Here is a 15,547-nt window from a genome sequence, read left to right as displayed (position 1 = left end):
AGACAGTGTGCTAGGGTTGTAAAGGGACCGTGGATACCATACAGTTCCTGTTGTTCTAAGATGGACTTCGGTATGACGTCTTGCTGCCTGGTCTTAGTGTCTCCATCTCCCCAGCACTCGGTGGTGCGCAATGCTCTGTTCTGCCTGGAAACGGCAGGAAATGGGGAAGAAAACCACGTGTACACCAAGGCACTGCTGGCATATGCCTTTGCCCTGGCAGGGAAGGAGGAGAAGAGGAAGGCGTTCCTTGGCTCACTTGAAAAGGAAGCCGTCCAAAAGGGTGAGCGCTCTTGGTGGGACATTGCTTTCTTCTATCCCACAGATCTTACCTCTATCTCTGATAAAATGGCCTTTGTTGGTGGGGAAATGGGAGCATGGAACGGCTTCTGTGGATGGGGAAAGCTGTAGGGAGAGGAAATGCTTGTGCAGTGTGGTGGTGTTTTTGACGGCTCATCGTGGGTGCCCCGTCCTACCCCTCTGTTCTGAGGGATTCGTCTGGAGGCACCCCTCACCATTCCCGTTGGTGATGAACAAAAGGGTGGCTCTGCTAATGCCTCATGTCAGTCTACTCCTCCTGTCATCGCAGGCACTGCTTTAACAAAGTCTTAGCAATGTTTATAGCCGCTCCTTCCTTCCAGCAGACACGCTCAACACAGAACAAAGCTTACCCCTCACAGCGTCATACATCAGAGAAGAGATGGAAGTGCCGAGACAGAATGGGTCATTTCAGAGGTCCTAGCATAAGCACTGAGTCTTCCAGGAAACTGTATCAAGACTCAGAACCATCCTGGTAAAGTCAGCCTGGATGGTCCGTTTGCCCAAATGTTGTCCAGCAGGGTTGCGAAGGAAGTACCACTTCTCAAAACGGGGCAGTGTGCCAGCCTGGTGTTCTTCTTAGGTCTCTGTCTCCTTTAGGTGTCCAAACGTGTAAATGTGTCTGTCAATCTGGAGTTTAAGTGAAAGTGGCATCCAGGCCCAGGAACCTTGGCACTCTTAGACTAGTTGTAAACACGCATCGAGTGTGGGGCTATCTAACCCTTCCCATTTCATCTTATAGGACAGGTACATGCCAGGGGCTCTCTCCTCCCCACTGGCAGCAGGTCAGTAACTCCCTTGCAAGAAACTGCTACTAATTCCTTGCCGTCTTCTCTACATGTACCCTGCCTCCTGTGAAGACGGGTCTGTTCACTGGCAGCGGCCTGGGAAAGAGCCAGAGGCTGATCTCCCGTACTACCGCTATAAAGCTCCCTCTGCTGAAGTGGAGATGACAGCCTATGTGCTTCTTGCTCATCTCACCACGCAGCCAGCACCTTCGCAGGAGGAGCTGTCACTCGCATCTCGTATTGCAAAGTGGATCATTGGTCAGCAGAATCCCAACGGAGGCTTCTCCTCCACCCAGGTGAGCAGCAGTTTCCCTCCTGTGACCTCCCATATCAATATCAGGAGAGTGCCGGAGACCAGGGTGGGAGCGCAGTAAGGTTAAGCCAAGTGGGGACTGTAGCCCCGCAGTATTAGCATCTGCCGCAGCTACCGAGTTCCCGAGAGGCCAAGGCCAGTATGTCAGGTAGCACCGCAGGGAATGACTGATACGTTGATTAATGACCTGGCTTATTTGAGCCAGTGGGTGAGAATGCTGGTGACACAAATGACACTGCAGTTTGGAGCTCCCGCCATAGTTTGTGTGTGTATGCAGTTGCTGCTTTTCCCCGGGGAGAACAGGTAAAGGCTGCACAGAGCTTCGCCACAGCAAGTTCAGGAATACGTGACTGCTGTGCAGAGGACACGGGAAGAAAATGGGCGCCTGCAAAGGCTGATCTTTCCCTTTCAGCTTCTCGCTTAAGACCAGAGAAAGTGAAGAACGGAGGAGAGGGTGCCTGCTGACAGCAAAGGGCGGGCTGTGGGAGAACAGGATGTGGGATGGTTAAGAGGGCTAACCCGGCCATGGGTGTCGGGCCTGGCTCTTGCAGGACACAGTTGTGGCTCTGCAAGCCCTCTCCTTGTACGGAGTTTCCACCTATGCCAAGAGCGGAGCAGCTTCCAAAGTGACCCTGCGATCTGGAGGGGACTTCCAGCAAGACTTCCACGTGGATCCCTCAAACCGGCTGCTGCTCCAGCACGTGCCCCTGCCCCAGGTGCCAGGGGAGTACAGTGTAGAGGTGTCTGGCAAGGGATGCGTCTACCTGCAGGTGAGGGTGGTGGGGAAAGTGCCGTCCTGGCAGGGGAGCCCTCTCTCAGGCAGGAGCGAGGGGGAGGGCAGAAGGGATAAGGGAGGGGGGGGAGGAGCGCAAGGGAAAGCTCCGGGAGAAGCCGGAGAGGAGCAGAGTTGCGTGGAGAACGGAGCGACAGTGAGAGAGGGAAAGAGCCATGAGTGCTGGGGAGGTGTGAGAGTGGGGAAGGGAGAGAGCCGGGCAGGCAGACGATGATCTCTTTCAAGCGTTGAGCATGCACACACACAGCTGCTGGCTCTCCCGTAGACAAGCCTGAGGTACAACGTGCAGCCCAAGCAGGAGAGCGCGCCCTTCCTGCTGCATGTACACACGAGACCAGAGACGTGTGAGGACTCCAAGGCTCACAAGGTCTTTGACATAGGCATAAACGTCAGGTAAGTCTGTGTTTGGTTTGAGCCCTCCTGAGTAGCTGAGGGAGCTGGAGGAGGTCTGGCGGTGCAGGGGGAGCCGGTCTGGAAGGGACGGAGAAGCCACCTGGACTGGGAAGTGGGCTGGAAGCAGCCGGGCTGGGAGGAGGGGCTGTGGAGGCAAGAGATGTCCTGTGGGGATAAGCTGTGCAGGGAGCAAAGCGCTGAGCTACTGAGGGGCAGCACAGGTGACTAGGCTGGAGAAGAAGGTGCTGGATTGACAGGAAGTGGTGAGGTGTCAAGTGTTACAGAAAAAGTGGAAGTGCCCCAGCTTTGACGTGGCGTGCCCTGAATCTCTGTGGCTTGATTCCTTAGTTACGTGGGTGAGCGCAGTGTCTCCAACATGGTGATTATCGATGTGAAAATGCTGTCGGGATTCATCCCTGTCAAGTCCTCAGTGAGGAAGGTAGGAACCCACGTGAATTGTTTGTCTGAGGATATCTGCCCCTTTCGTTTTATCACCTGGGCCGCATTCAGTTTCTCCTTTATTTTTAAGACATGTTCCAGGTGTCTGTGGCTTACTAGGGGGCTCTAGGATTGACATCGTCTTGATCCTGCCATTGTCATCTACACACATGATGTGTGTACAGTACTTTTCTTTCCACACCTGGCTGGAAGCCAGTACTACGTGATCCATCTGTGTAAAGCAGACTATGTTTGTTTTTTTCTCTTTGGACAGGGGATGGGTTATCTCTGAGTTCAGATACCTTGCTGAAAACATTGTCCGTGTGTATCACATTCAAAAGCAATACTGGTTTCTTTTTCCTTCCGCTGATCTTACCATATAGTTTATAGCTTGTCTTGTAATTGTTTAAGGCTCAGGTGCCTTTGTGAGGTGTTGAGCAAGTGTGTTGCCCTGGAAAAGAGCAGAGATTATAAGATACTGCAGAACTAGCAAGCCTAAAAAAAATGCATTGTCATTGAATCCTCTCTTTGCTGTGTTTGGACCAGTGATCAGTCCCTGCCGGAGCTGCTCAGTATTTAATCTGCCAGGCTGGTGAAGGGGAGACCTGGGGACCATTAATGGCTAATGGTGCACCAGGGAGTCAGTTCCACAAGGCAGGCCTAGTCACTGCTGTCAGTACTCCTAGTGCTTTATCCGTAGTGTGTCCCGTCCATGGGGCAGTGAAAACGGCACAGGGGGACCACCCTCAATTCAATAACAATTTGGTCTTCTTTCTTCAGCTGGCACACCACCAAGTCATTGAGCGTACAGAGTTCAGTACCAACCATGTCTTAGTGTATCTGGAAAAGGTGAGTCTCCGTTTGGGGCTAGAATGGGAAAGAAAAACACAAGCCTTGGGGACATTTGGCCACCCAAGGCAAAAGACACGGGTCTCAAAACTGGATCTGATAAAAGTACAATGAACTGACTTTTGCTGACCTCAGAATTTACTGGTGCCTTCCTCACAGCCCTCAGCAGGTTTTCCCTCTGGGCCTGCATACAGATCAGCCTACACCTGCCCACCAGACATGAGCTCCCTCAGTGTGGGGAAAGGCCCTGGGGTTTCCCCTTGTCCCTCAGCCAGGCCTGCTGAGGGGCACGCTCTCACACACATACACTCCCAGTGCCCAGGGCACTGCTGGCAGCAAGAGCACTAGTAGGAAGAGTTCAGTGAGGGGACAGCAGGAGAGCCCAGGGCAGACAGAAAGCGGACACTGATCCTCCATCACTTCCTTTTCCCAGCTGAGCAACGTGACCTTGAGCTTCTCCTTCACGGTGGAGCAGGACATCCCTGTGCAGGGCCTGAAGCCAGCTCAGGTGAAGGTGTATGATTACTATGAGACAGGTAAGTGTGGGGCTGAGGGTGTCCCGGTGAGTGACTGTGGGGAGCTGGATTCATGGAGGTGTCTGGGAGCAATGGAAACCCACAGCTGTTCCTGCATTGTCCCTCTGCTTGTCCCTCTGCATTCCTGGGAGAGGGACCTCTGACAGCCCTGCTCTTTCTCTTCCCTCCTGTTTTTCAGATGAGTTTGCCATACAGGAGTACGGTGCTCCCTGCACCACAGGTAGGGTACATAGGAGCAAATAGCCTATTGCAAATTATTTTGAATGGAAGTCTTTTGCAAACCTTAGGCTTCCTTTGCCTACAACAAGTCTCTGAGCTTGTCTTTACCATGCCTACAGCAGGCTTGAGTCATACCGTAGTACAGAGGGGGAAAATAATGCTGGGCACCCTGTGTTATATTTCATTTTATTCACTGAGACCATGAATCTCAGTGCTATCGCCTTAAGTCAGACAGAGGCACTTGTCTTTTCCTGTGTGTGCTTCACATTGTACAAATGAGACCGAAGTCTTCCTTGGGACAGAGCACCATGCTCAACCTCTGCGTATCTACCTTTTTCAAGGCCACTTTCACCATGCTGCAGATACAGAAGTGCGTTGAGGAATTGTCTCCCAGCCACCTTGGTGAAATGTTCACATGTCTTCAGTGAATTTCAAGCTTTGCCCTAGGTTCTTTTTTCCGATCCTGTGGGAAATCCATGTGCCACAAGACAACGTTTACTCTGATAGCTCATGCCTCTCCTTCCTTCTCTGTAGTATGGATGTAATGAACATGTCCAGCCATTCCCAATATGTTGTCCTTCTGCAACGTGGCAATTTTACGTGTTGTAGGTTCACAGATTTTAACAGGGTTTAAGCTGACATGGCACAAAAGGGGCTACCACAGAATGCAGAGAAGTCGTCTGGGGTTCTGGGTATTGCTTCACCAGGAATTCTCTCTCACTCTGTCCTTTCCCCACCTCCAGCCAAAGCTGAACAGGGAAATGCCTGAAGAATACATCTGTGCCCTGATGGATCAGCTGACTTGTTTCTGCCCTTAGTAGTCTTCCTTAACGAGTCCTCTACAATGTTACATGTAACCAACACCAAAAGCAAAGCAATACAATAAAAATAAATAAAGTCTTGATCCTCCCCATCTGCCTCTGGCCTTATTTTTTTGTTAGCATTTCTCGTGTCTCTTCTCATCCACATTGCAGCGAAGTGCTCTGAGATTTAGATAGAGCCGTCCATGCCAACACGGTGTTTGGCAAGTCCTTGGGAATACCAGAAGGTAGGCAGCTTTTGGCAGTGAGGAGGCGTGTTGTCACGCTTGCCGGTTCTCTAGGAGGAATGGGAATTCTGCCTGATCCATTATGCAGCATCTCCCTGCCTATAAATGCAGGTGTTTTCTGTGATATAATTAATTGCTGGACATAAGCCTCTCTCCATATTCCTCCTCTCATTCCACAGTGAAATGGGTTCTGTGCAACAGGAGGACAGCGTAAAACTTGTTCATTCTGGTTTTTCAGAGCAGACCAGAGAGAAATGGAAGGAAGACCTGCGAAGGAAAGTCTGGTTCTGAAGACATTGTCTGCTGGTTTCTAAACAGCTGAAGTGAAAGCAGAGAGGAACTGCAAACTTAACAGCATTGTTACTTGGGATTACAATCAAGTACTACATGATGGGAATACCATCCCAGCATACCACCAGCATACCATCAGCCTTTTTAGCCCCAAGGCACACTGCTGGCTCATAGAGTCACAGAATGGCCTGGGTTGAAAAGGACCACAATGATCATGTACTTTCAACCCCTGCTATGTGCAGGGTCACCAACCACCAGACCAGGCTGCCCTGAGCCACATCCAGCCTGGCCTTTAATGCCTCCAGGGATGGGGCATCTACAACCTTCTTGGACAACCTGTTCCAGCGTGTCACCACACTCTGAGTGAAAAACTTCTTTCTAATATCTAACCTAAACCTCCCCTGTCTCAGTTTAAGACCATTCCCCCTTGTCCTATCACTATCCACCTTTGTAAAAAGCCATTCCCCCCCCCTGTGCCTACACTCCCTTCAAATATTGGAAGGCCACAATGAGGTCTCCCTGGCGCCTTCTCTTCTCCAAGCTAAACAAGCCCAGTTCCCTCAACCTTTCCTCATAGGAGAGGTTATACAGTCCTCTGATCATCTTAGTGGCCCTCCTCTGGACCTGCTGGCTCATAGAGTCATAGAGTGGCCTGGGTTGAAAAGGACCACAAGTTTCTAATTACAGAATCACTGAACCGTATGGGTTTGCTGGCAATACAAAGTTGGGAGAAGTGGCTGACATACCAGAAGGCTGTGCTGCCATTCAACAAGACCTGGACAGACTCATGAGTTGAGCTAAGAGGAATCTTATGAGGAATCTACATCTGGGTAGGAATAACCATGTTCTTGTGAGGCCTCATCTGGAGTACTGCATCCAGACCTGGAGTCCCCAGTACAGGAAGGACTGGAGCACTTAGGGCAGGTCCAGAGGAGGGCCACTAAGATGATCAGAAGACTGACCCAGGCCATTCTATGACTCTATGAGCCAGCAGTGTGCCTTGGGGCTTAAAAGGCTGATGGTATGCAGGTGTGCAATAAGAAGAGAGTGGCTAGCAAGTTGAGGGAGGTTCTCCTCTCCACTACTATGCCCTGGTGAGGTTCAGTGATTCTGTAATTAGAAACTATACCGGAGATGCAAATCTGTTCGATATTGTAAGCTAAACACATAACTTAGAAGAGGTTGGATTAGAGACTTGGATAAGTACCTATCAGAGAGCAACTCAAAAAATGCATGGTTTCTAAGCCAGGGAAGAGAAACTTTTTTCTATTGATTAGACAGTATCTTAAAAATCTCAGAAAATTCGGATAGTGATTTTCTACCATAGAGAAAGCTGGAAGGTGTGCCCAGTCTTTACTATTAAAGTGGTCAGAATCTGGCCACCTGGGCTGTAGTGATCATGCCCTGGTGGAGTTTGTGATCTTGAAGAATGCGGGCTTGGCAAAAAGTAGAGTTAGGGCCCAGTGCTTTAGGAGAGCAAACTTCCAGCTGCTCAAGGAACTGCTGAGTGGGATCCCCTTGGAATGAGAGGGCTGATGTGGTTGCCGAGCCGCTCTCCATCATATTTGAAAAACCACGGCTGTCCACTAAAGTCCCTGGAGTGGCTAGCAAGTTGAGGGAGGTTCTCCTACCCCACTGCGATGCCCTGATGAGGCCATATCTGGAGGACTGTGTTCTGTTCCGGGCTCTGTAATCAGAGGCCTTACTGGAACAGCTATCTCCTTCACCTTTCCAGCAGGTCATCCCCTAACCTGCTTATTCCCATCACGTAGTACTTGATTGTAATTCCAAATAACAGTAGCTTACAATATTAGCTTACAATATCGAACAGATTTGCATCTCCGGTATAGTTTCTAATTACAGAATCACTGAACCTCACCAGGGCATAGTAGTGGAGAGGAGAACCTCCCTCAACTTGCTAGCCACTCTCTTCTTATTGCACACCTGCATACCATCAGCCTTTTAAGCCCCAAGGCACACTGCTGGCTCATAGAGTCATAGAATGGCCTGGGTCAGTCTTCTGATCATCTTAGTGGCCCTCCTCTGGACCTGCCCTAAGTGCTCCAGTCCTTCCTGTACTGGGGACTCCAGGTCTGGATGCAGTACTCCAGATGAGGCCTCACAAGAACATGGTTATTCCTACCCAGATGTAGATTCCTCATAAGATTCCTCTTAGCTCAACTCATGAGTCTGTCCAGGTCTTGTTGAATGGCAGCACAGCCTTCTGGTATGTCAGCCACTTCTCCCAACTTTGTATTGCCAGCAAACCCATACGGTTCAGTGATTCTGTAATTAGAAACTTGTGGTCCTTTTCAACCCAGGCCACTCTATGACTCTATGAGCCAGCAGGTCCAGAGGAGGGCCACTAAGATGATCAGAGGACTGTATAACCTCTCCTATGAGGAAAGGTTGAGGGAACTGGGCTTGTTTAGCTTGGAGAAGAGAAGGCGCCAGGGAGACCTCATTGTGGCCTTCCAATATTTGAAGGGAGTGTAGGCACAGGGGGGGGGAATGGCTTTTTACAAAGGTGGATAGTGATAGGACAAGGGGGAATGGTCTTAAACTGAGACAGGGGAGGTTTAGGTTAGATATTAGAAAGAAGTTTTTCACTCAGAGTGTGGTGACACGCTGGAACAGGTTGTCCAAGAAGGTTGTAGATGCCCCATCCCTGGAGGCATTAAAGGCCAGGCTGGATGTGGCTCAGGGCAGCCTGGTCTGGTGGTTGGTGACCCTGCACATAGCAGGGGTTGAAAGTACATGATCATTGTGGTCCTTTTCAACCCAGGCCATTCTGTGACTCTATGAGCCAGCAGTGTGCCTTGGGGCTAAAAAGGCTGATGGTATGCTGGTGGTATGCTGGGATGGTATTCCCATCATGTAGTACTTGATTGTAATCCCAAGTAACAATGCTGTTAAGTTTGCAGTTCCTCTCTGCTTTCACTTCAGCTGTTTAGAAACCAGCAGACAATGTCTTCAGAACCAGACTTTCCTTCGCAGGTCTTCCTTCCATTTCTCTCTGGTCTGCTCTGAAAAACCAGAATGAACAAGTTTTACGCTGTCCTCCTGTTGCACAGAACCCATTTCACTGTGGAATGAGAGGAGGAATATGGAGAGAGGCTTATGTCCAGCAATTAATTATATCACAGAAAACACCTGCATTTATAGGCAGGGAGATGCTGCATAATGGATCAGGCAGAATTCCCATTCCTCCTAGAGAACCGGCAAGCGTGACAACACGCCTCCTCACTGCCAAAAGCTGCCTACCTTCTGGTATTCCCAAGGACTTGCCAAACACCGTGTTGGCATGGACGGCTCTATCTAAATCTCAGAGCACTTCGCTGCAATGTGGATGAGAAGAGACACGAGAAATGCTAACAAAAAAATAAGGCCAGAGGCAGATGGGGAGGATCAAGACTTTATTTATTTTTATTGTATTGCTTTGCTTTTGGTGTTGGTTACATGTAACATTGTAGAGGACTCGTTAAGGAAGACTACTAAGGGCAGAAACAAGTCAGCTGATCCATCAGGGCACAGATGTATTCTTCAGGCATTTCCCTGTTCAGCTTTGGCTGGAGGTGGGGAAAGGACAGAGTGAGAGAGAATTCCTGGTGAAGCAATACCCAGAACCCCAGACGACTTCTCTGCATTCTGTGGTAGCCCCTTTTGTGCCATGTCAGCTTAAACCCTGTTAAAATCTGTGAACCTACAACACGTAAAATTGCCACGTTGCAGAAGGACAACATATTGGGAATGGCTGGACATGTTCATTACATCCATACTACAGAGAAGGAAGGAGAGGCATGAGCTATCAGAGTAAATGTTGTCTTGTGGCACATGGATTTCCCACAGGATCGGAAAAAAGAACCTAGGGCAAAGCTTGAAATTCACTGAAGACATGTGAACATTTCACCAAGGTGGCTGGGAGACAATTCCTCAACGCACTTCTGTATCTGCAGCATGGTGAAAGTGGCCTTGAAAAAGGTAGATACGCAGAGGTTGAGCATGGTGCTCTGTCCCAAGGAAGACTTCGGTCTCATTTGTACAATGTGAAGCACACACAGGAAAAGACAAGTGCCTCTGTCTGACTTAAGGCGATAGCACTGAGATTCATGGTCTCAGTGAATAAAATGAAATATAACACAGGGTGCCCAGCATTATTTTCCCCCTCTGTACTACGGTATGACTCAAGCCTGCTGTAGGCATGGTAAAGACAAGCTCAGAGACTTGTTGTAGGCAAAGGAAGCCTAAGGTTTGCAAAAGACTTCCATTCAAAATAATTTGCAATAGGCTATTTGCTCCTATGTACCCTACCTGTGGTGCAGGGAGCACCGTACTCCTGTATGGCAAACTCATCTGAAAAACAGGAGGGAAGAGAAAGAGCAGGGCTGTCAGAGGTCCCTCTCCCAGGAATGCAGAGGGACAAGCAGAGGGACAATGCAGGAACAGCTGTGGGTTTCCATTGCTCCCAGACACCTCCATGAATCCAGCTCCCCACAGTCACTCACCGGGACACCCTCAGCCCCACACTTACCTGTCTCATAGTAATCATACACCTTCACCTGAGCTGGCTTCAGGCCCTGCACAGGGATGTCCTGCTCCACCGTGAAGGAGAAGCTCAAGGTCACGTTGCTCAGCTGGGAAAAGGAAGTGATGGAGGATCAGTGTCCGCTTTCTGTCTGCCCTGGGCTCTCCTGCTGTCCCCTCACTGAACTCTTCCTACTAGTGCTCTTGCTGCCAGCAGTGCCCTGGGCACTGGGAGTGTATGTGTGTGAGAGCGTGCCCCTCAGCAGGCCTGGCTGAGGGACAAGGGGAAACCCCAGGGCCTTTCCCCACACTGAGGGAGCTCATGTCTGGTGGGCAGGTGTAGGCTGATCTGTATGCAGGCCCAGAGGGAAAACCTGCTGAGGGCTGTGAGGAAGGCACCAGTAAATTCTGAGGTCAGCAAAAGTCAGTTCATTGTACTTTTATCAGATCCAGTTTTGAGACCCGTGTCTTTTGCCTTGGGTGGCCAAATGTCCCCAAGGCTTGTGTTTTTCTTTCCCATTCTAGCCCCAAACGGAGACTCACCTTTTCCAGATACACTAAGACATGGTTGGTACTGAACTCTGTACGCTCAATGACTTGGTGGTGTGCCAGCTGAAGAAAGAAGACCAAATTGTTATTGAATTGAGGGTGGTCCCCCTGTGCCGTTTTCACTGCCCCATGGACGGGACACACTACGGATAAAGCACTAGGAGTACTGACAGCAGTGACTAGGCCTGCCTTGTGGAACTGACTCCCTGGTGCACCATTAGCCATTAATGGTCCCCAGGTCTCCCCTTCACCAGCCTGGCAGATTAAATACTGAGCAGCTCCGGCAGGGACTGATCACTGGTCCAAACACAGCAAAGAGAGGATTCAATGACAATGCATTTTTTTAGGCTTGCTAGTTCTGCAGTATCTTATAATCTCTGCTCTTTTCCAGGGCAACACACTTGCTCAACACCTCACAAAGGCACCTGAGCCTTAAACAATTACAAGACAAGCTATAAACTATATGGTAAGATCAGCGGAAGGAAAAAGAAACCAGTATTGCTTTTGAATGTGATACACACGGACAATGTTTTCAGCAAGGTATCTGAACTCAGAGATAACCCATCCCCTGTCCAAAGAGAAAAAAACAAACATAGTCTGCTTTACACAGATGGATCACGTAGTACTGGCTTCCAGCCAGGTGTGGAAAGAAAAGTACTGTACACACATCATGTGTGTAGATGACAATGGCAGGATCAAGACGATGTCAATCCTAGAGCCCCCTAGTAAGCCACAGACACCTGGAACATGTCTTAAAAATAAAGGAGAAACTGAATGCGGCCCAGGTGATAAAACGAAAGGGGCAGATATCCTCAGACAAACAATTCACGTGGGTTCCTACCTTCCTCACTGAGGACTTGACAGGGATGAATCCCGACAGCATTTTCACATCGATAATCACCATGTTGGAGACACTGCGCTCACCCACGTAACTAAGGAATCAAGCCACAGAGATTCAGGGCACGCCACGTCAAAGCTGGGGCACTTCCACTTTTTCTGTAACACTTGACACCTCACCACTTCCTGTCAATCCAGCACCTTCTTCTCCAGCCTAGTCACCTGTGCTGCCCCTCAGTAGCTCAGCGCTTTGCTCCCTGCACAGCTTATCCCCACAGGACATCTCTTGCCTCCACAGCCCCTCCTCCCAGCCCGGCTGCTTCCAGCCCACTTCCCAGTCCAGGTGGCTTCTCCGTCCCTTCCAGACCGGCTCCCCCTGCACCGCCAGACCTCCTCCAGCTCCCTCAGCTACTCAGGAGGGCTCAAACCAAACACAGACTTACCTGACGTTTATGCCTATGTCAAAGACCTTGTGAGCCTTGGAGTCCTCACACGTCTCTGGTCTCGTGTGTACATGCAGCAGGAAGGGCGCGCTCTCCTGCTTGGGCTGCACGTTGTACCTCAGGCTTGTCTACGGGAGAGCCAGCAGCTGTGTGTGTGCATGCTCAACGCTTGAAAGAGATCATCGTCTGCCTGCCCGGCTCTCTCCCTTCCCCACTCTCACACCTCCCCAGCACTCATGGCTCTTTCCCTCTCTCACTGTCGCTCCGTTCTCCACGCAACTCTGCTCCTCTCCGGCTTCTCCCGGAGCTTTCCCTTGCGCTCCTCCCCCCCTCCCTTATCCCTTCTGCCCTCCCCCTCGCTCCTGCCTGAGAGAGGGCTCCCCTGCCAGGACGGCACTTTCCCCACCACCCTCACCTGCAGGTAGACGCATCCCTTGCCAGACACCTCTACACTGTACTCCCCTGGCACCTGGGGCAGGGGCACGTGCTGGAGCAGCAGCCGGTTTGAGGGATCCACGTGGAAGTCTTGCTGGAAGTCCCCTCCAGATCGCAGGGTCACTTTGGAAGCTGCTCCGCTCTTGGCATAGGTGGAAACTCCGTACAAGGAGAGGGCTTGCAGAGCCACAACTGTGTCCTGCAAGAGCCAGGCCCGACACCCATGGCCGGGTTAGCCCTCTTAACCATCCCACATCCTGTTCTCCCACAGCCCGCCCTTTGCTGTCAGCAGGCACCCTCTCCTCCGTTCTTCACTTTCTCTGGTCTTAAGCGAGAAGCTGAAAGGGAAAGATCAGCCTTTGCAGGCGCCCATTTTCTTCCCGTGTCCTCTGCACAGCAGTCACGTATTCCTGAACTTGCTGTGGCGAAGCTCTGTGCAGCCTTTACCTGTTCTCCCCGGGGAAAAGCAGCAACTGCATACACACACAAACTATGGCGGGAGCTCCAAACTGCAGTGTCATTTGTGTCACCAGCATTCTCACCCACTGGCTCAAATAAGCCAGGTCATTAATCAACGTATCAGTCATTCCCTGCGGTGCTACCTGACATACTGGCCTTGGCCTCTCGGGAACTCGGTAGCTGCGGCAGATGCTAATACTGCGGGGCTACAGTCCCCACTTGGCTTAACCTTACTGCGCTCCCACCCTGGTCTCCGGCACTCTCCTGATATTGATATGGGAGGTCACAGGAGGGAAACTGCTGCTCACCTGGGTGGAGGAGAAGCCTCCGTTGGGATTCTGCTGACCAATGATCCACTTTGCAATACGAGATGCGAGTGACAGCTCCTCCTGCGAAGGTGCTGGCTGCGTGGTGAGATGAGCAAGAAGCACATAGGCTGTCATCTCCACTTCAGCAGAGGGAGCTTTATAGCGGTAGTACGGGAGATCAGCCTCTGGCTCTTTCCCAGGCCGCTGCCAGTGAACAGACCCGTCTTCACAGGAGGCAGGGTACATGTAGAGAAGACGGCAAGGAATTAGTAGCAGTTTCTTGCAAGGGAGTTACTGACCTGCTGCCAGTGGGGAGGAGAGAGCCCCTGGCATGTACCTGTCCTATAAGATGAAATGGGAAGGGTTAGATAGCCCCACACTCGATGCGTGTTTACAACTAGTCTAAGAGTGCCAAGGTTCCTGGGCCTGGATGCCACTTTCACTTAAACTCCAGATTGACAGACACATTTACACGTTTGGACACCTAAAGGAGACAGAGACCTAAGAAGAACACCAGGCTGGCACACTGCCCCGTTTTGAGAAGTGGTACTTCCTTCGCAACCCTGCTGGACAACATTTGGGCAAACGGACCATCCAGGCTGACTTTACCAGGATGGTTCTGAGTCTTGATACAGTTTCCTGGAAGACTCAGTGCTTATGCTAGGACCTCTGAAATGACCCATTCTGTCTCGGCACTTCCATCTCTTCTCTGATGTATGACGCTGTGAGGGGTAAGCTTTGTTCTGTGTTGAGCGTGTCTGCTGGAAGGAAGGAGCGGCTATAAACATTGCTAAGACTTTGTTAAAGCAGTGCCTGCGATGACAGGAGGAGTAGACTGACATGAGGCATTAGCAGAGCCACCCTTTTGTTCATCACCAACGGGAATGGTGAGGGGTGCCTCCAGACGAATCCCTCAGAACAGAGGGGTAGGACGGGGCACCCACGATGAGCCGTCAAAAACACCACCACACTGCACAAGCATTTCCTCTCCCTACAGCTTTCCCCATCCACAGAAGCCGTTCCATGCTCCCATTTCCCCACCAACAAAGGCCATTTTATCAGAGATAGAGGTAAGATCTGTGGGATAGAAGAAAGCAATGTCCCACCAAGAGCGCTCACCCTTTTGGACGGCTTCCTTTTCAAGTGAGCCAAGGAACGTCTTCCTCTTCTCCTCCTTCCCTGCCAGGGCAAAGGCATATGCCAGCAGTGCCTTGGTGTACACGTGGTTTTCTTCCCCATTTCCTGCCGTTTCCAGGCAGAACAGAGCATTGCGCACCACCGAGTGCTGGGGAGATGGAGACACTAAGACCAGGCAGCAAGACGTCATACCGAAGTCCATCTTAGAACAACAGGAACTGTATGGTATCCACGGTCCCTTTACAACCCTAGCACACTGTCTGATATATATTGTACCACTGCCTTTTCCTTTCCCTCCAGGTCTGCTTCCTTATGTGATATATGAGTAACCAAAGAGTGTTCTTTATTCTGTACCTTTCCTTTCTCTGAAATATCTTGTTACAATGATTTTTGCGAGCAGTTCAGTGATTTTGCATTGAAAGTTTGAAGCAAGGTCCAATTCTTCTGCCTATGGAAGCATTCACTGCCTGACGGTGCGTTGCATCAACACAGTAAGCCCATACAGGTCGTCTAACAGGCACGTACAATTCTGACACAAAAGGAGTTTTTCTTATGGATGTAAAAAACCTATCTGGGTCATTTCTGAAATTTAAATGTTATTTAACTCACTATGAATCCACGGAGTACTCTTTAAAATGAGCAAAAGCAAGGTACCCCAGAAATGAACTTAGGGGAAGATGAAGTGAAATGTTTGCATAAGAGACAGTATTGGACAGGGGAGGAAAGTGGAGAAAAAGCATCAGTCCATCTTGGACTTGAAAAGAAAGAAAGTATATCCAGATAGAATTTCTTCTTTCAAAATATAAAGGGGCCTAATCATCTATAGGAGGCTATTGGGGCAGGTTAGTACCGTCTGTGACTCGGGTGACACA

General features: G+C 50.3%; 2 protein-coding genes across 5 annotated transcripts in view; one reads left to right on the top strand and one right to left on the bottom strand.

The window, feature by feature from the left end:
• Window positions 1-5,557, top strand: part of LOC122177356 (alpha-2-macroglobulin-like) — a 38,267-nt gene extending 32,710 nt beyond the window's left edge. For 2 of the 3 annotated variants that reach the window (XM_042866661.1, XM_042866660.1), the window contains 9 exons: window positions 115-280; window positions 1,176-1,399; window positions 1,968-2,186; window positions 2,475-2,602; window positions 2,951-3,041; window positions 3,821-3,889; window positions 4,323-4,425; window positions 4,604-4,645; window positions 5,388-5,557. In XM_042866661.1, coding sequence (XP_042722595.1) covers window positions 115-280; window positions 1,176-1,399; window positions 1,968-2,186; window positions 2,475-2,602; window positions 2,951-3,041; window positions 3,821-3,889; window positions 4,323-4,425; window positions 4,604-4,645; window positions 5,388-5,413 — 1,068 coding nt within the window. In that variant the 3' untranslated portion in view covers window positions 5,414-5,557. The other variant, XM_042866663.1, reaches the window with a different exon arrangement.
• A 3,825-nt stretch (window positions 5,558-9,382) lies between these two features.
• The window catches only part of LOC122178228 (alpha-2-macroglobulin-like), a 37,584-nt gene continuing 31,419 nt past the window's right edge, over window positions 9,383-15,547 (bottom strand). Inside the window, exons 28-36 of one of the 2 annotated variants that reach the window (XM_042868283.1) lie at window positions 14,658-14,823; window positions 13,539-13,762; window positions 12,752-12,970; window positions 12,337-12,464; window positions 11,898-11,988; window positions 11,051-11,119; window positions 10,515-10,617; window positions 10,295-10,336; window positions 9,383-9,552 (exon numbers count right to left, since the gene is read on the bottom strand). In XM_042868283.1, coding sequence (XP_042724217.1) covers window positions 9,527-9,552; window positions 10,295-10,336; window positions 10,515-10,617; window positions 11,051-11,119; window positions 11,898-11,988; window positions 12,337-12,464; window positions 12,752-12,970; window positions 13,539-13,762; window positions 14,658-14,823 — 1,068 coding nt within the window. In that variant the 3' untranslated portion in view covers window positions 9,383-9,526. The other variant, XM_042868284.1, reaches the window with a different exon arrangement.

The sequence above is a fragment of the Lagopus leucura genome, unplaced genomic scaffold (genome assembly GCF_019238085.1).
Source record: "Lagopus leucura isolate 7727_CA_CO unplaced genomic scaffold, USGS_WTPT01 Super-Scaffold_100001, whole genome shotgun sequence".
Lineage (NCBI taxonomy): Eukaryota > Metazoa > Chordata > Aves > Galliformes > Phasianidae > Lagopus > Lagopus leucura.
Note: the sequence above shows the minus strand (reverse complement) of the source record. Positions and strands in the feature narration are given on the sequence as shown.